We start from the raw sequence: 23,729 nt of genomic DNA on the forward strand, positions 1-23,729 counted from the left end.
TAATTATTTCAAGAAAGGTAAAAATGCAACTGAAATGCAAAATATGATTTATGCAGTGTATGGAGAAGGTGCTGTAACTGGTGGAATGTGTCAAAAGTGGTTTGCGAAGTTTTGTGCTGGAGGTTTCTTGCTGGACGACGCTCCACAGTTGGGTAGACCAGCTGAAGTTGATGGCGATCAAATTGAGACATTAATTGAGAACAATCAATGTTATATACCATGCAGAAGATAGTCAACATACTCAAAATATCCAAATCAATAGAATTAGTGGTGAAAATGAACAAAGTCTTTTATTTTATGGAAAAAAACCGCACGAACTCTTTGGCCAACCTAATATTAATGTCCATGGCCTTTGGCAACGAACAAATTAATTGTGCTGCAAATGACGACTTTGGGAAGGAGTCTATAGGGAAAGCCCCAGAAGAATGACCCTTGGCGGGATTTCAGAAGGAGCGGGAGGTGCAGAGGTTGTCCACAGAAGGCCAAGGCAGCAGTCAAGACTGTGGAAGCCTTTCTGTCTGGGGTTTTCATTCACTGAGCCGAGGGGTCAGGAACTGGTGTCAGCTAAATGCCTCGTGCCTTGTGTGCTCCTGGGTCACACCAGTCATAAGAATCAGGGGCCTGAAGCAGAGTCACAGAAGAGCTTGGCCCCATTCCCTACTTACATTTGTTCCTGGTGACTTAGTGACTTAACTATCAGCAGAACACCTCCGCTGCCCCCAGGGGCTCCCTGCTGCTCCAGCCTCCGGCAGGACCTTACGCCAGCCCTGCTCTGAGTCACACAGCAGCAGGGCCAGGGGAGGAGCTGTTCTTTCCTGGAGCAAAGGCACCTGCAGGTGAGACCTGGGTGGTTAGCTCTTACTTTCTCACTCTGCACTGGGACAACTTGATGTCCCCTCCTGGTTTGACACCCTTCATCCTGCCATCAGCCCCCAAATCCCCTTTATGCTTTCTTCCAAAACTGCTAGAAATGAGTGCAAATGAGGCTGAGGGGGCCATATCCTACTCTCTGAGATGTGTATTTTTCCTGTGTTATAAACCCCTCATTATCATTCCTAGGCCACTACTTCACCCTGGAAACTGGAAAGATGATGCAGAAATCACTGCTGTGTACAAGGCCATGACCCTTCCCTAACCTAGGTTGGGTTATTTACTTATGGTCATTTGCCACTAAGTTATAAGTCACTGAGCTGCAACTTGCTGGTTCTTAGCGAGGGAGTGTGGGGCAGGCATGTGTTCCCCCTCCACAGCCTGGGCCTGCCTCTGCCCCCCCTCACTCCTCTCACTTCCTGCCTCGGTGACCTGATTAGGCACCATCTGGCAGCCTGCCTGCACCCTGGAATTAGGGGTGAGGGTGGAGTGGGAGTGAGGGGGTAAGTGAGGGAAAGAAAAGGGAAGGGAGTGGCAGCATGATAGGCGGTTCTGACCAAAATGTTAGCAGAGCCCAACCTTGGACTAACCCTTCTCCCAGAGGCAGGGGCTAGCAGGCGGGGTTGTTAGGTCATAGTTTCATCCATCACCTTCCAGGTCATGCACGCATGTAAGGCAGTTGAGGGGTGGCAATGAAATTGATGACAGTGTACTTGTCTTGACATCCAAGCACTTGATGTACGTGTGTCCAGCAGGCTGCTCCAGGGAGGGAATGTGAACTGTCAAGTCGAGGTGGAGATAAAGATGTGGAATAATGACGGTGTGACCCAGGCGCCAGTACGGCATAGCTGGTTTACCTGGCCTTGGAACCAGTGAACATTCCAGTCCTCAGAGTATTCATGTCCATGTATATTCCTTACCTCTTTTTAGAAAAGATTTGAGGCTAAGTATACAAACAATTGCCCGATAACAAAGAATGAGCCAAGTGCTATAAGAGAGTTTACACAGCGGCCAAAAAGAAAGTATATTATTGGGAGCTTTGGATTTTGGAGGTTCCAGCACCTACTAGCTTTCCCAGAGGCCTTAACTTAGTTTCCTCATTAGTCCAGGGGCTTTAATTCACCTCTGCTCTGCAGAGTTTTGTGAAAACTAGAGACAATACATGTAAAGTCCCTACCACAAGGTCCCAAATAGACTAGCCCCTCAATGAAGAGTAGCTATCACCACTACTAGAGTTTTAAATCAAGCTGTGAACAAAACTTTTGTGTCCCACTCAAACATACCTCCCCTGGATGCTTACTTATTATGTCCAGGGGAATGGGCTCAGAGAATCTCATAAAGGGATCCTAATCAAACAGGACCCTGCTCTGCGGGAGGCAGGGATGAGGAGAGAGTCACCTCGAACCCCTGTTTGCCTCCATGGTAACCACAGGTGCTGCCATTAGTTGAGGCCCTTGTACCTACCACTGAGCACTTTACATCCCCTTCCCATGTGTCCTCGCAGTGGTCCTATAACGTGTGCATTGGTCCCATTCTACAGGTGAGACAAGGGAGGCCCTGCAGCTTGCCTAGGCCACACCAGGGGTAGAGTTGGGGTTTGGGTTCAAGTTCAACCCTGAAGCCCAAACTTTCTGCCACTTCCCTAAGGTGGGTCTCCAGTTACACTAAGCAAAATAACTCCGAAGATGCCTCTCCAGGGCTGCCCCTTCCACTCCTCACCTCCGCCTCCCTCCTCTTCCCCTCCGCTCTCCCGTTCACTCATCTCTGGAGTTGGGCCGTGTGCGGTACTTTCTTCAGATCCGGCATCCTTCTCAGGAAAGAGAGATGGGGGGGGGGGGGGGGACAGGGATTTGGGAGGGTTCCTGTTTCCTGCTCACCGCCATCCCCTAACCCTAGAAGCCCACTTTCCCAAGCATCTTGCATGTCCCTGGAGTGCCTCCTTACACTCTGCAAGACCGCTTGGGAACTTTCCCAAACCTGATCCAGGGCTAAGCACGCCTCGCACGCGCACGCGCGTGCACACGCGAGAAAGCTCCCAGTCCGGTCCCTGCGTGGCCCCTGCAGTTGTTCAGAAACCGGCTCCCTGATATTTCGTAGGGGAGGGCACCTCAGCCTTTGCGGCGTCCCCGAGCCCTCGCTTTTCCTGCCTTGCCTGCCAGCAACCCATAGCTTGTCGTGGCCTCACTTCACTCTCCGCCGTTATCCAACGCAGGCCTGGAAGACGGGGTGATGCGGAGGGCAGCCAGGTGGCTCGGCCGCCTTCCCGTTCGGTGCAGGTCCCTGACGGAGGGAGAAGGCGAGAGTGCAAATGAGGCTAGCCTCGGCGGGGGCGAGAAGAGCGGGCTGGCAGTGCCACCTGCTGAGAGCCCCGCGGGCACGGCCACCTGCTATAAATAGGCTGCTGAGGACAGAGTGTGTGACCGCGCATCCCGCCACGAGGGCCTTAATCACGCGCGGGGGCCCTGCGCACCAGGAGTCCGGCCGGCCAGGACCTTACGCTGGGACGGCACCCCAGACACCCTCCCCACGCCCTCCTCCGGGGGGGCTGGAGCCTCCGGCGGGCCCGGGATGGACCGCCAGGAAGGGGGGAAGCGGGCAGGCGAGGGAGGCCGCGGCGGACCCGCAGTGCAGCAGCTGTTGGCCGCCCGTGACTCGCCTGTCCCGGCCGCGCCGCTCGCGCAGTCACACGGTGCAGTGGGGAGGGGGGGCGCCGCGTCCCTCTCGGAGGTCCCGGGGGGCCGAATCGGGAGATCCCCACTCCTGCCCTCCCCTCGCCTCGCCCGCGCTCGCCCAGCCCGCGAGGAGGAAACGCGAGCCGCGCGCAGACACCTCCTCCTCCACCTCCTCCTCCTCCGCCGCCGCTGCTGTGCCTGTTGCTGCCGCCGCCGCCCGCGGGGTCCCTGGTATCCTCAGCTTGGGGGAGAAGAGGCGGGAGCCGAGCCGAAGGCTCTCCTCCCGGCTTCCTGCGGCTGGAAGCCCGCAGCCCAGGGCCACGATGGAAGTCCCGCCCGCCCAGGCCGGCCCCGAGCTGCCCCCGAGCACCTGCGCGCCCCGGCCCGACCCGGCGCAGTGAGCGCGCCGCCCTCCCAGGTAGGCGCCCTCTCCCGCCACCCGGCGGGTTCCTCCCGGGCATCCCGGCCGCTCCCCGCCGCAGCGGCGCTCCCGGGCCCGCGGGATTCGGGCAGCTCAGGGGCGTTTCTGCCGTCTCCGCGGCCCGGGCGTGTGTGTGTGTAGAAGGGAAGCTCTGGGGGAGGAAGTGCCTTGCCACCTCTTTGATCTCCTGCTTGGATGAAAGCGAAACCTTCTGGTTGTTAAAGACCCAGGAGCTCCGAGGAGCCCGCCGCCCTCCCCACCCCTGCTCTCGGGTCCGCGGATCTCCCTCCACCCCCTCCTGCCAAACATCTCCAGGGCTGGCGTTTGTGAGGCGACCAGACTGAGGGGAGGGCGCCCGAGTGAGTCATCCCGTGCCGCCCTTTGAAAGTTCAGGGTACTTTGCAGGAGTAACTTGAGCGGCGGCACCAGTGCGTGAAACATGTCTTTCTATGGGCACGTCCTGCGCCAGTCATTTCGAAACCCGGCTTCATTGTTCCCAGCGGCTTCAGGCTGTGGGACCTCTCCAACCCCGGCACATGCTGTTGTTTTCATTTTCAAAAAAAAGAGGTGTCGTTCTGTTTGCCATCCACCTAGAGGCGGCTGGACTCGTGATTTATTTAAAATAGCCTCTTCTCTGGAAGTTGCTTAAAAAGGAAAAGAAATGGAAAGTGATGAACTGTTTCCTCCACCAGTTTTCCGAGTGCCCTGCATTCGCGGATGAGTCGTCGCTGCATACGGCTCTCAATCCTCCTTGTAGGCGATTGGGTGGTTTCATTTATTAATGTAATCAGACTTTGAAAGAGCACTTTAAAACGACCTGGTTTAAATGGGTCGCACCCAGGAAACGCAGCTATTTCTGCAAGTCCAAACTTCTAAACTTTTTGCACTGTACTTAAGCTGAACTGCAGAGGCCTCGGTAGAAAGCTCCTGTTTTCAGGAAAGCAGAAATTCATTCTCTCCCCCAGAGTCCAAAGGGGATTGGTTGGAGGGGATTGGGTGGAGTGGCCACCCTGGGTTTTGTTGTGTTTGGGGAGCCTGCTCTGTGTGGGAGGGGTGGGCGGAGGAATGAATGGGGAGCTGTCCAGGGAGGCGGGGACTCCCACCTCGCAGAAGTGCCCTTCTCGTCTGCGAACACTCCTGTTCCATCGCTCCCTTGGGTTAGGGAGCCTGGAGGCAGGTGAGTCTCAGAATTGAGATGGCTCCTCTGGGTTGGGGAGGAGTTCCTTCCTGGGAACCCTGAGGACTTGCAGGAGGAAGGACATTGCATACAAACGCTGGGATAGGGAAGGGTTGACTGCTTTGTAAACAGGTGTTTTACTCATGTTGGAAATGGAACGCTACCACAGTCTCAAATCTGACTATATTTTTTCTAACCAAGTTATAGGGAAGTGACTCTTTTTTTAAAAAAAATATTTTTTGAATGCCTACTTTATTTATTTTTATTTATTTATATTTTTAGAGAGGGAAGGGAGGGAGAAAGAGAGAGAGAGAAGAATCAATGTGCGGTTGCTGGGGGCCATGGCCTGCAACTCAGGCATGTGCCCTGACTGGGAATCGAACATGCGATGGGAAGTGACTCTTCAAAGTGCTTTCTCTCCAGCTGTATCTATAGGTAATCATGGACAAAACAAGCTACTGGATGGTGAGCACGGCTGTGAGTTACAGGGTGAAATGTTGAGGGGGCATTTTCCAAAGTGAACCCAGTGGAGTATCCTGAGACTGTTAATTGAGCACAGGAGGTATAAAGGGGACTAAAAGTGGCTCAGAGCAGCACATAAAATCATCAAGTGATAATTAAAATAAATGCCTTTATGTGGATTTCCCAGCTGTTGGCAAGCCCGTAAAATAGGAGGGAAACGCAGTGATGTTGTCAATGATGATCAGATAGGACCGAGCCACAGCCGGCCATTGTCCGCCCCGCAGAGCACTCTGGGGGGTTCCCTTCACCGCAAACACACTCCTGGCTGGGCGCAGACTCGTCCGTGGTGACCTTTTCTCCCATTGTGACATTGTTTGTCACGGTACCGGGGTGGGAGAAAGACACCGGCCACTCCAAAGAAACCCAGCTTGCCCCTCGCCCTCCTCACCCAGCTGCTGACGGTCTCTGTCCCCCACTTCCCCAGAGAGCAACCTGCACCAGAAGGGCTGCAGTGGCCATCTGCCGAGCTCCTGTGGGGGGCAAGGTGTGGGCGGTCCATTCCTTTCATGGCCACAGCTTCTAGGATGTGCCTCTGGGAAGCAGGGAGGATGCACTCGGTAGCATGGTGCTTCCTGCTCCTCATCCACACCAACACCTCCAGTCACTACAGTGCCCGGAGACTGGCTGCCTGCCTGAGAGGAGCTGGTCTTTGAATACGCTTTTAATCTTCTGTCACAATAGGAGAGCTCCCTCAGATGCCTTTGCCTCCCCTCACACCTTTCTCTGCAGGTCCCCAGTTTCTGCTCTTCACATTGCCCGGATGACCTAAAATGTGTATCAGCTCATCTGGGGGCTTATGTCTGTGTGTGTGTGTGTGTGTGTGTGTGTGTGTATATGTGGTGGGAGTGGGGACTTTTCCCTGCCTTTTCCTTGCCCTTTTCCCTGCCTCCTCAAGTTTAATGGCTACATTGCTGCCAGTCTGTGATATGTTTCTCGGCCCTTTTCTTGATCATTAAAAGCTGGAGAAGCAGGCTCTGCTCATTTAGAAAGGACTGTGAGTCCGCTGAGCAGACAAGGAATGTTGGGGGTGGCCAAGGATTGTCTTACAGTACCCTTTAGTGACCTTTATCTTCATTTCTTCCTTTCCAACTTCACATTCTGATAGAAATATTTTTAAACCAGACTCTTCAGAAAAGACAGGAAGGGTTCCCTGTTTCAAGGTTTTGACATTTTCAAGTCATTGGGTGTATTCTTAGATTTAAGGACAGTGTGTCCCTTTTCGGGTTTCAAATATTTAGAAAAAGATTCATCACGCATGGGCCACGTGAAACAATCTTGCCTCTTAGGTTTCAGCGGAGCCGTGCAGAATGCAGGAGCGTGTTTTAGCGCCCACACAGGGCATTTCATTTTGAGTGCGCCCGTGTCCTCTGTGACGAGCAGCAGCTGTTTTTCTCTTAAAATGGAATGTACGTATTTAACAATGCATTATTTATGACCCTTGACTCTGCACTTCCAAAGCAGGTAAGCACTTACGGGTTTATCGTCAAACTTGATTTACCTCTGTGAAGTTCTTAGAATGGTGCCTGATATGTAGTGAGCTCTCAAATATTACCTTATTATTTATTTGTTTACTTATACTTTTAGAGTATGACTTTGACATTTGATTTGGATTACTGAGACCAAGAAAGATTTAGGTAGACAAACAACCTAACTACTCCACTAGAAAGGCATTTTAGAGGTATCCCCCTCTAGAAATAGTCTTATATCTCAAAGAATAGGCATGTGGGCATAAGGCAGGTCTAGATTCAAGTCCCGGCTTCACCGTCTACTAGCCAGGGGATCCTTAGGTAAAATAAGGGTGCTGAAACATACTTCTCAAAGTCGTAAGAGTATAGAAGCTCTTACATGTAATGTCCAAGAAGAGGCAGTTAATCAAGAGCAAAGTGGTTAAGAGCAAGAATAAACTCCGCGGAAGGACCTGGGTTTAACACCCGGCTGTGCTTGTTACTAGTATGACCTTGAGCAAGTAATTTCAGTTCTCTGTGCAACAACTTCCTTCTTATTCCCCATCTTCAAACTGGAGTGACAATGATAATAGTTCGTAAGAGTCCTTCTTCCAATGTGGTAATAGTCCTTATTGTCCAAGGCGGTCGTGAGAGTTAAGTCAGTTAACAGACACAAAAGTGCTATTATGTGTGAACAATTATTACTCATAGACAAACGGATAAAGATGAGGTACATATATACAGTGGAATGTTACTCAGCCATAAAACATGAAGCCTTGCCATGTGTGGCAACATGGGTAGACCTAGAAGGTATTATGCTAAGTGAAACAGAGAGAAAGACCAATACCATGTGAGTTCACATGCATGTGGAATCTAAAAAACGACCAAACAAACAAAACAGAAACAAACTCATTGATGATACAGAGAACATTTTGGTGGTGACCAGATGAGAGGGGGGTGGGGGAGGATGGGAAAAGAAGGTGAAGGGGTTAAAACTACAAACTGGTAGTTGTAAAATAGTCACGGGGATGTAAAGTACAGCATAGGGAATATAGTCAATAATATTGTAATAACCTATTGGGATGCTTGCTTTGTAAGTTATGTAAATGCCTAATCACTATGTTGTACACCTGAAACTAGTATAATATTGTATGTCAACTATAACTGAAAAATAAAGTTATTAGATTATATATGTATATATATATATGTATATATATACTACTATTACTCTTAGGAGAATAACTTAAAGCAGCTATGCCAGGAGGGAGGGTTAAACATAACCCCTGAAAGCCACTGGGCCCCCCACCCACCACCCCTTTATCCTGTGCAGTACAGTGGAAGAGTTTACAAGACGTGACAGTGTAAGGACTAGCCTTAAACTGGCTCTGATTTACATAGGGAGGAAATCATTCAGAACATCATTACTTGACGTGTCAAATTAGAGAGGTGCACGCTGGTGCGGGAGCATCCCTGATGATGAAGGTTAGAAGCTCTGGCTCCAGGAGCTCCGTGTGATGCTGACGACTGCTCCAAAGGGACCTGTGGGTGATCCCTTGGTGAGCAGCACACTGCTCTGATTGGGTGGCGTTCTATGCAAAAACAAACAAATGATTTAGCCAATCCGGTGGTCTTACTGCATGATGAGATTAGAGTATTCGGGTGGCAGAATAATTCTGTTCAGCTCCATGCCCACTCTGGGTTAAAGAACAGAAAAATTAACCCCTGATATGCCATCAGGGGTGGAGGGGAGTGGCCACCTGGGGCCTCCCTGCCCTTCTTGGAGGCGCCCAATAGCTCATCAGTATGGGCTGTTTCCTAACCTGGCCTGGAGCTAGAAGCTTCCAACACACCTCCTTTTATACTTCTTTCTTTTCTTCCTCCCACCAGTTCTGCCAAGGTGAAGGCAGAACCTGCAGAGGCTGCAGTGTCATTAGCCTCTGGAAAGTCCCCCTCCTACTCCCGTGGTTTGCTGGCAGGGAGCGAAGGGGCTGGAAAGAGAGGGGGTTCCCTGTGGCAGCCTCCTCCTAAGGCCCACCGCCCACCGTCATTGTTCCTCTCACTTCCTTCCTGATCAGTCAGTGCCATCCTTTCCTTAGGTCCCTCCCCCACATTTATGTTCCTGACAGGAGGAGGAGAGCAGCTTTCTGTCCCCACACAATGCCAGGGACATTTGGTATCATGCATTATGAAAATTAGATTCGCCAGATTTTAGAACTAGAAGAAAACTTGGGGATGATCCCGTTCCATTCCCATACGAGTCAACTTGAAATCTGGAGACGTTCAGCAACTTGCTTTCATAACTGCATACTCGAACGTGTTTTCAGGAGGAAACTGAGGTTCTCTGTGGCACTTGGATGGGAGTCGGGGACTTGGATTGTCCTAGTTCTGTCACCAACGTTGGACAAACCACTTAACTTCTCCAGAGCCCGGTTTGCTCCCTTCAAATATGAGGGAAATTCCTACGTGGCTTTAAAGGACCTTTTCTAGCTTTAAAATGTTACGATCCTAAGTGCAGCCTTCCAGGAACATTTTTAGTGGGATTCACTGGAAGGACGGCTGCAGCTGTGCTGGTGCCCACCGTGTTCATGGACAGTGGCAGGTAGGCGTTGGATAGAATGCAGACGGTCTCTGTCAGTGATCGGGCTGCACACACGGGAGCACAACTGAACCTCACTGGAACTGCAGGTCACAGTGCGTCTCACCGAGGGGATGAGGTGCAAGGGGCCTCCTGGAATCGGTCGTTCAACCTGGGGCTTGAAGATAAAGGTTGTGTGCGAATAATGTGGATGGAGACAGCTCAAAAAATAATCTAATTGTTTGTTAGTATTATTTGAATGGTTAATCTGTTTAATGGAGTATTTTATTGAAAAGTACTACAAATGGTTAGCTAGTCTGTTATTATGAATCTTATGTCAGCAGAATCTGGATTGCTTATAAATAATTGTGGCCATGTCTGAGATAGAACTTATTGTTTCATAGTTCACAAATAGTATTATGGTCCAATCTGCTTTGTTCAGAGACACTGACAGTGAAAACGTTAGTTTTGTCTATGAAATGGCAGAACTTATTTGATGACTAATTATTTACCAAATTATTGAAATGACTAAATTGTATATTTTTGGGGCATTATGTATATATTCCCTTATAAGAAAACTAAAAGTAATTCTGTGATACTGTTTTGCCATCATATTAATAATGGTTTTTATCTACAACATGTGGCCCAGGGTGGCTATGAATGTGGCCCAATACAAAATCATAAATTTACTTAAAATCTTTTTTTCTTTTTATGCATCGTTTTTCACTGGTGTTAAGTTTCCTTAGTGTGTGGCTAACCCAAGAAAACTCTCCTCCTCCCAGTGTGGCCCAGAAGGCTGGACACCCCTGAATTCTGCACTGACTGAGAGGTCTCAGGTCTACCCTTGTCATAATTCTAGTACTTCTTCAAACATGTCTTAGGATTAGCAGCTGTCAGCGGGTAAATCTGAAACAGATTCAGTTACAGGGGTGGAAGTTAACCCAGACATTTAACGCCACTTTCACCTGTAGGCGAGAGAGAGGGAAATGAGCGAGACCATTATTTATGGGGTTATATGAACTTCAGGCCTGTTCTCATCACCAATAAAAGCTGTACTTCAAAGGAAAAGAGACAGGCACTACACTTGCATGCAATGCGCTGGTGCTCTACTAAAGTAGGGGTTTACTTCTGAGCTTTTGAACATTGAAAAGAAAAATTAGTTCTAAGCTATGTTCACATTATGTTGTAAAATTCACTCTTAGCATATATGCATATATATCATATAGAAATACAAGGGTCAAGAGGAGAGACTTCTGTTTCAGAAAAGGTTTAGAACTTCAGTACTGGTTTCAGAAATCCCAAACCTTCCGGGTTTAAGAAGCTTGCAGTCTTGTTGACAGACGCCTCTTCAAACTAACGTAGACGTGACGATCAGGTGCAAAGCGCAGAGATCATGGTGGCGGATGCCCTAACCCACCTTGAGAGAAGGAGGTGGGAGTTGCTTGGCCCGTACGTGAAATGTGTGCTGGGAGTATTTAGAGGACCAGAGTGGGAGTCCTCGGGCGATGATTCTGCATGGGTCTCTCGTGTCTTGTGAGACAAGGCAGTCACTGCCTTTGTTTTGAACTTCCTTTTCTTCAAATTTGCAAACAGCCACAGAAGCCAGAAATAGTGTCTCCCTCTGGAGCAAAGGGCAGATCCGCTTACTCCCCATTATGAAATATTTGGGCTCCCGATGCTCAGGTGTCTGTCCTGTAGGTCAGCATGGATACAGGGTGCACCTGGCCTAGGAGAATTGGGAGTCAGGGAACTGACGCAAATGCTGCCTCTCTGGCTGCTGCTGCTGCTCTGAGTCATACACTGTCCTTTGTCTCACACCCAGGTACCGCGTGTCTCCCACCAGCAGGCTAGCTGTGGCAGGCTAACCTGCTAAAAGCTCAGAGCCTTTATGGTCTGTGACCGGCGTTGCTGGGAGAGAGGAACAGGATGCTCTGTGGCACAGAAACCTGAGAAACACATCTCACACAGGAAACCCTAACTAGGTGCATGAAGGCAGGCATCTGAGGGGAGCACAGAGTTGGACCAGATTCTGAAGAGACCTTATATACCATGTAAAAGACTTTAGATTTTATTTGGGCAGTTATTAAGGAATTCTTAGCAGAGGAGTAAGGATCAATTTTGTGTGTATGTTAAATTACTCTAGGACATATATGTGAAGGACGGATTGAAGGTTGGGACTCTTTTTTATCTCTAGTTGAGAAAAGATATGGTAAGGTGTCGAGTCAGTTTAGAAGTGATGATAAGACAGGAATCGGAGTGATTTATCTTAGTTTATTCCGGCTGCATTACACAGCATACGGTAGACGGAGCAGTTTATAAACAACAGAAGATGGCTGGGAAGTTCAAGATCAAGGCTCTGGCAGATTCCATATCTGGTGATGGCCCACTTCCTCATTCACAGACTGCCGTCTTTTTTTCTGTGTCCTCATGTGGTGGAAGGGGCAAGGGAGCTGTCTGGGCCTCTTTCATGAGGGCACTAACTCTGTCCATGAGGATTCTACCCTCATGACCTAATCGCCCTGAGAGGCCCAACCTCCTAATATCATCACATTGAAAATTAGGATTTCAGCACACGAATTTGGGGAGGGGAAACACAGACCTTGAGTCTATAGCAATGACTCCTTTGCTTGTGGCTTAGTCAATAAAATAAGTATTGTTGCTGGTCACAGAGATATAGCTTAGAGGGAGGAAGAGAAATTTTGGAAAGGGGAAAGGAAAGAAGTGAGACTGAGTTAGTTTTAAAATAACTAAATGGAGACTGAGGTGCCTGTAGGCTATCTGGAGAGAAATATCTCATGGCTTGTGCTGATCTGGGATTCTTTGAGGTTCAATGGGAGGTGAACACTGGAGAATCATCAGGGTGTGTGTGGTAGACGCATTCTTGGCCAGCACTCACGAGCACGGGTTGAAAATGAGGTGTAGACTCTCAAGTCACCAGTGACAACTAACTCGAACTCTTTAGGCCTCAGTTTCCTCGGTCACAATAGTGGCAATAATCGTGGTCTCTAACTGGTACTAAGGTTAGAGATGAAGATCCTTATAAAGATGAAGTGAGATAACACATGCTGAGTGCCTGGTATTTAATTAAAGTAAACTCTTTGCAGCAGCAGCAGCAGAATTGGAATGTGGTTGTTGACACCAGGAGGTTAGGTGAGATTTTCCAAAGAGAGCAAGTGGAATGAGGGGAGCAGGGAATGAAAGCCATGGAAGAGACTGAAAAGAAGGAACCCAGAGAGGAAGGATGAGAACCAGAAGTTTTCAGCAGGAAGGGGAATGGTCAACATTGAGAAATTCACCAGCAAGGGCAAGACAGTTAAGAACTCAAAAGCCCCCTGTGGGTTGCGCAACCAGAGGATGTGGGTGATCTGAACGGGAGCCATTTCAGAAGCGATTTCAGTGCTTCTGGTCCGAGTCCAGATTGTGGATGGACAGTCAGCAGTGGAGACAGCGGAGACTCTATCCTGCAGAAGTTTGTGTAGAAAAGGAAGAGCTGTGGCTGGAGGAGGTTTGGAGTCCATTGGAAATACCTTTAGTTTTAGGCTAGGACAGTCTTCATGCGCTCCTGTAAAATATTTATGGGAGCCTATTCTGAGCCAGGCGCTGTGCCAGGCACCAGGGATGCAACGGCGACAGGCAGGTGTGGCCCTGGTCTGGGTCCTCAGCATGTGCATACGCGCTCAGGAAACACATACGAGAATGCATATGAAGGGAGCAGATGAGTACAGAGTAGGGCTTCTGGTGCTGTGGGCAGCTCAGCCTTGAACAGAAGGGTTTTGGCGTGCAGTGGAACAAGAAGGTGTTAGGGTACGTGGGATACGGGTATTGAAAGTGAGACACACGGAGGGGAGGCAGCTGAGAGAGTCTGGTTCTAGTAGAAGCAACATCCTTTAGCAAGGTGTCGGGATGATGGCGCACGTGAACAAAACAAAACGATATTTAGGACAGTGTTTGGAACATAATGGCCACCGAGGACCCGTTAATGGAATTTGAATTTGTGATTCTGAACCTCTGTACTACGTCAGGGAGAGGCTTTTGGAAGTTAAGTGGTATCATAAGCAATAGATAAGGTGTTAAAACTGGTCTAGTTTATGATGATGGATAGCTGATATTTTTTCTGTGAGATTGCTGGGGGTTTTTTTGGGGGGGGAGGGGTGGCAATTACCAGTACTGAATTTGGTTATCTTAAACTCCTTGAAGCATAGGTGAAGTAATATAACAGTGTTTCAAGCTGTCTGAGTAGTATCACATTGTTTTCTATAGAGCTTGCCTTTGTGGGCCCTGTGAAGCTTAAGTTTAATAAGAATTTCCCCCATGGGATCTTTGTAACCTGTTCGTAAGTGTGGCATTTATGGCACATTCAGGTTTTATATGAAATTCAATTTCAAGAAAGCTCTTTCTCGGCTTATTTGAACAAACCTCCATTTCTTCCTGTGTTTGGGTTTCAGACTTTTTTAATTGAATGTGTTGGGGTGACACTGGTTAATAAAATTATATAGGTTTTGGGTATATACAATCCTACAATACATCAACTGTATATTGTATTGCATGCTTACTACCCCAAGCTGGATTTCAGACTTTGAAGTTCTCCTGAACTAATAACCCTTTGAAAGTAGCTCTTGCTGTGGTTTCATCAAATCCTGATGCCTCTGTGTTTCCCTCCCAGGATTCTGTACCAGAAGCACGTAAAATAGATTGCTTGGTCTAAAAGAGAAGAGCAGCAGCGCTTTGCTGAGTTTCCAGACCTCTGGCACGATGGAACCCATAACATTCACAGCGAGGAAACATCCGCTCCCCGCGGAGGTCCGGGTGGACTTCGGGCTCCAGCTGGTGGGCTCCTTGGCGGTGCATTCTCTGACCACCATGCCCATGCTGCCGTGGGTCGTGGCAGAAGTGCGGCGGCGCAGCGCGCAGGCCTCCAACAAGGAGCCGGCTTCCAAGCAAGTCCGGCTTTGCGTCTCGCCCTCGGGACTGAGATGTGAACCCGAGCCGGGGAGAGCTCAGCAGTGGGATCCCCTGATCTGCTCCAGCGTCTTCGAGTGTAAGCCCCAGCACGTGCACAAACTGATCCACAACAGTCACGACCCAAGTTACTTTGCTTGTCTGATTAAGGATGAAACGGCCAGTAAGCGGAGCATCTGCTACGTGTTCAAAGCTGATGATCAAACAAAAGTAAGTGGAGGCTGGGGAGAAACAATTAAGGTGTGGCTGGATGGTTTGTATTGCACAGGGGCCCAGACATTCATTTTACTATGCTGGCATGAATAAGAGGTAATGCTGCCGTTACATGCAGATTATTTCACTGGACTTCTGGTTTATGGGGATAGTTTCTCTGTAGTCTTAAGGAACACTTGATAACAGATACTAGAAATTGCAAGTTTATGAAGTCAAAATTCAAAAGAGAAATCTAACTGTATAAATAAGAGCTGAACTTTTAGGATTTAGATCATTTAAGGAGTGTGTTCTAAAGCGGTGCTTCTCAACCAGAAATGTGTACACGAATCACCTGGCCATCCTGTTAAAATGCACGTTCCGCTCCCGTGGGGCTGGGGTGGAGCTCAGGACTCCGAGTGTCCAATGAGCTGTCAGGTGATGCTGATGCTGGCCTCTCTGCAGAGCGCGCTTCGAGAGGCCAGCTCTAGGTCAGCGAACTCCCCATTTATGATGCTGTTAATAAAAATATACTTATTTATAAGCTGTGTAAGAATGCAACCAGCCAGTTTCCCAAGGCAGGATGTTCCCCCAGGCAAGGACTATATTCACAAGAACAGTGGATAGGAATCTAAGTTTGATAGTTGCTGGGTGGTTCATTGTTGTCCTTATTGCTGTGTGCATGTGTGTGTGTTTTGCCAGCTTCATGCCAGATCTGATTAGCTTGTTATTGTTATATCTCATGATGTGGCTGAGAAAAATATTATATGAGAAACACAGGTCATCATATATTTCTCATATAAAAATGTCATCAGCTCCATTATTTACCTGTTCATTTGTGTTGCATTGTCTTTGGCTTTCCTATTTTTTTTTTCAGTTCTGTGTAAGACTTTTTTACAGCCCGTTCTGGGATGGTTAGTTCAGATAAAATGGAAAATATAAGCCCTACAGACACTTTCTCTGTTGGGCTCATGTAAACTGTGATTTGGTACAGACTCCGGAAAGCAAATGGGTGAGGGTGCCACTGCTCACGGGTGCACTGAGGAATACCTGGGCTGGGCCCCCCAGGGCAGCTCACTGCCCCTGTAGCTGTGAGGATGCCAGTGTCCACCCACGTGGTAGATGTTAGAGGAGAGACTTGCTAATGTTTTCTTCCTGCATCCCACCGGGTGTTTTACGTACTTTCCAGGGTGCACCAAACTCATTTGTCAATTCATCTTCTTGGAGACTAAGTAGATTTGTGGAAGTTCACTTTTGTGTGCTCACTCCTTGGTCCTTTTACGCATTCATTCACTGACTGCTGCTCCAGGCACCATGCAGGAAGATATTAGCACAGGCTAGGAGGAAGGCAGGAGCATCAGCAGGTAAATACTGTGTGGTTGTGGTGTGGTGGGGAAGACAGAGAATGGGACCTAACGCACCAGAGCATAGGGAAGTCTTTTTAAAATAAAGGCTAGTCTGGGGCATAAAACCCCTCTCTTCCCCACAGAAGTAGATATCTTCTTACTGTGAATCATTTAAGGTTAGTGTCCATGCATCTCAGGTAGACAGGGCGGCATCCTGGTTTAGGAGTTCAGGGGGACTAACTTCCTGGATCCCAGTTTTCCACCAAGAGTTAGTGAATCAATCAGGCGGCTTTGGCTAGAAATAAATGATAAAGATTTTTTTCAAGGGTCTTAGAGCTTGTGAACCGGAAACACTACTAGGCAATACCTACCTACAGTGTTCTGAAGAAGAAAGAAAAGCTAGGGTTTCTTCCAACAGACAGTATATCCTGGAGAAGAATCAGTCCTGCATTCTTAGGCTCTGGATTGGTCTGGGAAGGGAATCCTCTAGATCGGGGTCCCCAACATCTCGACCTTGGACCAGTATCGGTCTGGGCCTGTTAGGAACTGGGCCACACCACACGAGGTGAGCTTGAATGTAATGCGCTTGAATCATCCTGAAGCCATCCCCCCAACCCTGGTCCATGGAAAAATTGTCTTTCATGAAACCGGTCCCTGGTGCCAAAACCACTGGGGATCACTGCTCTAGATGATTGGTGGTCTAACTACCAGATGCCAGGAGGTATGAATACATGAACATTCTTTCCTTGGATTTTCAGGGGATAATCAGAGGTTTATCTGGAGGTTTGTATTTCCAGGCATTGACAGACACCGGACTGAAAAGTTCAAGTTCTAGTTGCTAGGCTAGTTAGAACAAGGATAGTAGTTTGGCAGCTTAGCTGCAGTGACTCCATTTTGTCCCTCTGTTCTTTAGTCTCATCTGCTGTGCATAAACCGCGTGGCCACACTGAGCCTGCACCTTCGTCTGTGAAATGGGGGTAATTATTGTCTCTCTCTCATCGAGTTTCTGGGCAGACGAAGTGAGTCGACTAGGACCGGAAACGTACTAAGCATTTATGACTATCAGAAAAATTTCACCCAAGAAAGTCTTACTAGAAGCCAATTATATGTTAATTGAATCTCATCTTCAGTTAAAAAAAAATAGAGTTCAAGGTGAGTGTCTTTGGCTTTCAGGATGAAATCCTGGCCATCTTTTAAAAATTAAGCAACATTTTAGGAACTAGGCACTTACAAAACTGCATTCATAAACTTAATGGTTTCTATTCTTTGGGCAAATTCCAGAAGGAAAATGAGAGGATTGAACAGCCTGTGCTCCGGGCCAGCTCCGTGTAAGCACTGTGTTTCCTTGGGGAGAGGCTGTGCGCACAATAGTTGTTCGGCACTTTGCACTTTTGACTGTTCCCCAGCATCTTCCGTGGCCATCTGAGAGTAGGCCTCTGGCCAGGCGTTCGGATGCCAGACAGGAAGGAGAGATTTATAACTAAATTTTGTAATTGGGGCTTCCAGTCTTGCCAAAAGTAGAGAAATGGCCGTACTCTATATTCTAAAAGCATGGTAGAACTATGAATTAGTTCTGAAGTTATTTTTGGCTTGCATACAAATTGTCGGTACTCAGAGTAATAAATTGCTATCATCCTGCTCATTTTTATAAAAGAGCAGTTTGTAACATGGGAGCCTCAGTCAGGGAGTCAGCTGTTGTGGGTCGTGGAATGCTGCGCCACCCTGGCCCTGATCTTCACTGGCGGGTGTCTCTTATGTTCCGGGGCATCCCTGGCACTGTGTCTCGTAACAGAGGCTCACCTGCTGGCGGGCATGGTAACCTGTGCCATCGTTTCTCCTGACTGTTTGTGACATTTGCTCAGGGAGATGGTTCTCGAAATTCTAAAGACCCCTTCGAGAGAGATGAGACCACCATCAGCTGTGTTTGCCAGAGGAGATATCCGCATTCACTGCCGGGGTCACAAGTACAAACCTACTGTTTGAGAGGAAAACCGCTCATCAGAATCTAAATGAATTTACCGAGCAATGTCTAGGGAGACGAGAGGCACATAAAAGAATAATTTCATAAGCACAGCATGAGACGGTTTCCAATTGTATGTTCCACAAGCAAAGTGTATTAGTGTGGCATCTCGACCCTTTTTTTTTTAAGATTTTATTTATTTATTTATTTTTAGGGAGGGAAGGGAGGGAGATAGAGAGAGCTAGAGAGAGAGAGAGAGAGAGAGAGCGAAACATCAATGTTCGGTTGCTGGGAGTTATGGCCTGCAACCCAGGAATGTACCCTGACTGGGAATCGAACCTGGGACACTTTGGTTCCCAGTCCGTGCTCAATCCACTGAGCTACGCCAGCCAGGGCGCATCTCAACCCTTTTGATTGAAGCACCTCTTCCCACTCTTAAAAGTCACTGAGGGTCCCAAAGAGCATCAGTTTATGTGGGTTACTCCTACTAAGACCATATTAGACATTAAAGCTGAGAAATTAGGTCTTCACTTATTTAAAATTCACTTCATTATTTAAATTTTATTGTAACTATTATAGATAATTAAGAAAGTATTTAATTATTAAAATAATTTATTTAAAATAAGCTCCTAATACGTTAGTATAAGTAATATTTCTATGAAAAAATGGCCATAATTTTGAAAAATGATTTAGTGGTGAGAGGCACAGGGCTGTTGGTGGCGGTCAGAACACCACGGCATCAGACGCTGGAGTCCGACTGGACTTCGGTTCAGCAACCTCTGTACTTGAATTCTGGCGAAGAAAGAGTTCAGAGCCAAGACTCGAACCGTAAGAGAAAGTTTATTTGGAAAGTCATGGAAGTGGGAGAAGTGAGCTGTAGAGGGAACGGCCTCAGGAAAAAAGTTACAGAGGCAAAGAGGGGGGTGGTGACTTGGAGCTTAGGAGACCAGAGGGTAAAGGCAGTGTGCTTGGGGGGAGGGAAGAGGGGGGGAGGGGCCCGGGTGTGCTCCTGAGTGGGGGGAGTGCGCTGAGTCCTCCATCCTTAGGGCTTTGAAGGGTGGGATTTTAGGGGGTGGGGTCCCAGGAGAGGATCTCAATAGAATATTCGTCAGCTTTTCAGGTGTGGTCTTTCAGGGTACTGGTCTCCACTGATTGGTCAGGGCCAGGGCAGGGGTCATTCATTATTGAGTGTGGCTGGTCCTGAGGTCAGCCATGGAATTGCTGGTTTGGTTGTGCTGCTTTTCTGGGCCCAGAGCTGAAACACAACAGGGCCCTAGATGTCACCCCTAAGGGCTGATGCTTAAGGAAGGGGTTGTACAAGGGCCTGCATGGGGGTCACATAAGGCTACTCTTTGGCCCTCTTGTTCCTTCTTCAAGGGGGTCTACCCATGACTAGCAACATGCCAGGGGAGGAAAGGCCAAGGGAGGGTCTAAATCATATGACCAGTGATGTGAAAAGTCAGGGGGTCCAAACTGCATGAAGGGAAGAAAAGGTCACCCTGGGGGTGACATCCTCGTTTTCTCAGTTTTGCCCATGGCTAGGCACCCTGGGCTTTCTGCCCTGGTGACCTTCTGTACCTGGCCCATTGTCCTTGTGTTGCCCGTGCAAACAGGATTCTTCCACAGAGCCACAAGAAAAACATTTCGGAGACCCACACATAGGAGGATGGGAGCAATTGCTGTAAGGTTTATTGGAGCGAAGACAAAGTACTGCCCTCAGGTGCCCGATGTCTCATCCACGATCGGGTAGCTCAGCTCCATCTTGCTGCAGGAAGAGTCCAGCCTCTGGGGCTGCAGGTCCACACTTGTCCTCACCAAGCCTGGGAGGACCAGGGCCCAGAAATGCCATGCCACTACCCAGGAACCCAAAGTGCTAGTAGTATAGCTTAGTCTCTCTCCCCCATCCAGCTGAGTGTCTGATCCTTCCTGCACTGTGATTGGTCCTGCACTTGGGTCCCTGTGGCTGCCACACCCAGGCCTGTACGGCTGCTACAGAAAGAGAATGTGGGAATGAAGAAATGAAACTTGGGCCTTTGTTAAGCTTTGATTACATCTTATTGGGTTTGGGAAAGGATAAGCGCACTTTCAAACTAACCTCTTTTCTGGCTCTTGCAGGCTGGGCCTTCTCCTTGTGCCATCTTGGCTTCTAGTGTTTCTGTGCCCGGCAAAGGAGTTTCCCCTGCTCTTTTATCCCTCCTCATGTGCCCCCTCCCCGTGGTAACCGTGGAGGATGCAGCTGTCCCCTGGGGAGCCCGTGAATGCTACAGCTTCCTAGTAAATCAGCCTTAATGTCTGATTCAGCTCCCCAGTTCCTTATGCTTCAATTCTGATTCTACTGCCTTCCTTTGTTAATAAGTGACTGCCGACCTACAGTAACACTTGCTCTGCTCGTGTCTGTTTAACTCGGGGACACATCTCTTTAATGTATGGATTAATAGACAACTGCTGGATTCTCAGCTGCTTCTACGGTCTTTGCGATGTGTTGTTTTGCTTGAGTGCATGGAAAAGGTTTGGCATCGTACAGATATGTAATAAGGAAATGGGAAAATATTTTATAGCCATTTTAGAAAATGTTTCTTTAACACTGTACCAAAACTCAACAAGTGGTAGTTTCTTAAACGTTTGTTACAACATGAATTCTGAAGTCATATCAAAGTGTTACCGGAGGAAATAGGTTTTTTTAGCAGAAGTACTCTTTGTAGTTTGTTATAGTCAAACTCATTGGTCCGTCTCACACTTCAATGACTCTTTTACGCATGGGAAGGAAGCTGAAGTTTTGTCAACCTGAAGCTGCCTGTTTGGGATGTTTGTTTTAAGCTATTTGTTAAGAAACAAGACTCAGAAAGAATCTTTGACCCTCCCCCGACTTTCCTGCCCAAGAGATCCAGATAGAAAACTCTGCTTCAGGAAGGAGTGTGTAGGATGTCACCTTGGCCGGATTTGGATTGGGTAGGGCAAATGAGGGCTCCAGGCAGAAGCCTCTTGGCCAGATACCTCCGTGTTCCGCCCTTTCTGAGGAGCCTGGCAAGGATTTTCATATATATTTTACTCTTCCTCAACTACCTGCAAACCATCCGCTGTCACTTCTGGTATCTAACGCCCCACCCCTCTTCCTCCTTTGTCCAGGAATGTCTCCTAGACCCAGTGGTGCCTCACTGTCTTTGGCATTCTCGTGCTTATGTGAATTCCCCACGTGCATGTATTAAACACTTTATTTTTTTCCTGTTAATGTCTTTGTTAATTTGATTATTTGGCCCAGCTGGAAGAATGCAGAAGGTGGAAAGAAAAATATTAATTTTTTGATCCCTCACATATCATGAACTGATTATTGGAAAATACTGGTTCACTAAATTATGCAGGCCATACTCTGAGAACTGCTGTGTTAGAGAAACACAATCTTTTCTATTCCACTCTTGAGTTGTACACTAGCCCACTAAATCCTCAGATTTATCGGGCCATAGATTACATTTGCTCATAAAATCCAAGAATACCCCTCAGAACACATGGGAACGCCGGGAGTGAGGTTCTGGGTTGAAGCGTAATTTTGAGCGTAGGTTCACGGCAGGAAGCGGTGGCACCTACTCTGGAAGGCCCGTGGTTGCGGGGCTCACCCAGACCAGGCCTTCACCCAGTACATCACAAAGAAACCACGAGTTCTGTCTGGGCCCAGCCCTCGAAAAAACATAAAGTCTAAGAAAATTATCTCAAGATTCTTCCCTTATCCAGTTTTTCAGCTTTGTCTAGTCTACAAAAACCTGAACTCGGAAGAACATCGGATGTGCCACCACTTTAGGTCACCCCTGGAATTTACATTTTAATTCTTTTCTTCATCTAAGGAGTGAAACGTTCTGCTTCCTTGAAAGAGACCTTTCTGCACGAAGTTGCAGGGAGCGGAGGCATTAGGGCTGGGGCTTCTGCCGTTGTATGTGTTGCTGTTTAATGTCAGTAAAAAGACTGTTTTTCAATGGGGAGCGGCCGGGATTTTTGAGATGGTAATGCATGCAGGGGAAGTGTGGGCTGGTGTGCAGGTGAGGGGAGGGAATAGTGTGTGCGTGGTGTGAGTCAGAGATGGGGTCCATGGGACTGATTTTGCTCTAAGTGCACACTGCTTTTTAAATGACTTTCCTTTTCACACCTGAACTAGATCCTGGCTTTTCACACACTGTTCTGACTTTATTCAGATTCTGATTTTCTGGATTTGGCATCCAGTCTGGGCACAGTGTGCATGTCCCATAACCGTGATGGGACAGATGTCATTAATGCAGGAGTGCTCAGGGGCTTCCCCTTCTCCAACCTGCCTTAGAGGTTCTGGCGTCTGCTAAAATCCGGCTAGCGTATTCCCCTCTCCTCCACAGAGGATGTGTTCTTTCTTGCTGGGAGAGAAGCTAAACTGATCTCCAGAGTAGAGCTACAACCTTAGGGATGAGGAGGGGAGGGGGAAAGTGTGGGAGGGGAGGCTGGGGTGGGCTAGAGGAGCTGCAGTAACTGCACAGGAAGTGGGAATCTACTTGAAGAAAGGGATTTTAGTAAATGTGGCGGAGGAAGATGTGTTTGAGAAAAGGTCAATGTCCTTTGAGTGAATGGGTTTCCTTTAGTATGATTTTTGGCAATTAAACTGCATTTCTGGAAGGTGCCATATATCTGAGACTATAAAGCTGGTGGGTTTCCCTACCGCTAATTTTAAGACTACTTAACTATGTGTAGACTTAAGAGCAGTAAGCATTCCCTTTTCCAATTTCCAGTATAGAGCCAGGGTGTTCTCGCACGAGGCCCGGTAAGTGCGTCGTCTTTCTCAGTAGCTGCCCGGCCTCTCTGGATTCGATTACGTTGTATATGCAACAAAAAGGTGGCCTGAAGTTACTTTCCTGTGATCGGCAAAATACCTCAGTCTCCTATGTTAAAAGCCAGAGTTGCCTTGGTTGAGTTTTATGATTTAATTTAAAATTTGGGGGAAGTTATTTTTAGATTGTAGCTTTGTTTCAGTTGCATTTTACCCATTACTAATTTGTCTTAATAATTCTCCATCTGCTTGGAATTTTAAGTTAGTGACTTAAAACATGCTCCACTTATTTTAGGGTTTTCGTTATAGTCTGCCTTCAGTTGGGTCTCTTGCTCAGCTGTTATATTTGCCAGCTCATTACTTTCCTTTGCTTTCCTCCCTCCATCTTTCCCTGCCTCCCTCCCTGTCAAAGATTTTATTTATCCACTTTTAGAGAGAGGGGAGGGGAGGGAGAAAGAAAGGGAGAGAAACATCCATCGGTTGCCTCTCACAAGTCCCCAGCTTGGGACCTGGCTCACAACCCAGGCATGTGTCCTGACCGGGAACTGAACCAGCGACCTTTCATTTGTGGGATGACACTCAACCTACCAAGCCACACCAGCCAGGACTCATAACCTTCTTGCTTTGCTGAAGGGAAGATCAAAATTATAACACTGAGCAGGGTGCTTTGTTCCTGAGGATGATGATTCTGAAGAACGTAGTATTATTTTAGATATTTTTTTATCTATTGCCCTTTCTGCATTTGGGCATAAATTCTAAATATCAGACATTGTTATTATTATTGTTTGGTACTCGGGCAATGGTTGGGGAAGG

At 47.9% G+C, this 23,729-nt stretch overlaps 1 protein-coding gene across 6 annotated transcripts in view; it reads left to right on the forward strand.

The window, feature by feature from the left end:
* The first annotated feature begins 3,779 nt into the window (after positions 1 to 3,779).
* TBC1D1 (TBC1 domain family member 1) overlaps positions 3,780 to 23,729 on the forward strand; it is a 207,303-nt gene continuing 187,353 nt past the window's right edge. For 3 of the 6 annotated variants that reach the window (XM_036019718.1, XM_036019712.1, XM_036019704.1), the window contains exons 1-2: positions 3,780 to 3,960; positions 14,346 to 14,851. In XM_036019718.1, coding sequence (XP_035875611.1) covers positions 14,435 to 14,851 — 417 coding nt within the window. In that variant the 5' untranslated portion in view covers positions 3,780 to 3,960; positions 14,346 to 14,434. Of the gene's footprint in view, positions 3,961 to 14,345; positions 14,852 to 23,729 lie in introns of those variants that run through there. The other 3 variants (XM_036019727.1, XM_036019724.1, XM_028507146.2) reach the window with 3 other exon arrangements.

This window comes from Phyllostomus discolor, chromosome 1 (assembly GCF_004126475.2).
Source record: "Phyllostomus discolor isolate MPI-MPIP mPhyDis1 chromosome 1, mPhyDis1.pri.v3, whole genome shotgun sequence".
NCBI classification, from domain to species: Eukaryota; Metazoa; Chordata; class Mammalia; order Chiroptera; family Phyllostomidae; genus Phyllostomus; species Phyllostomus discolor.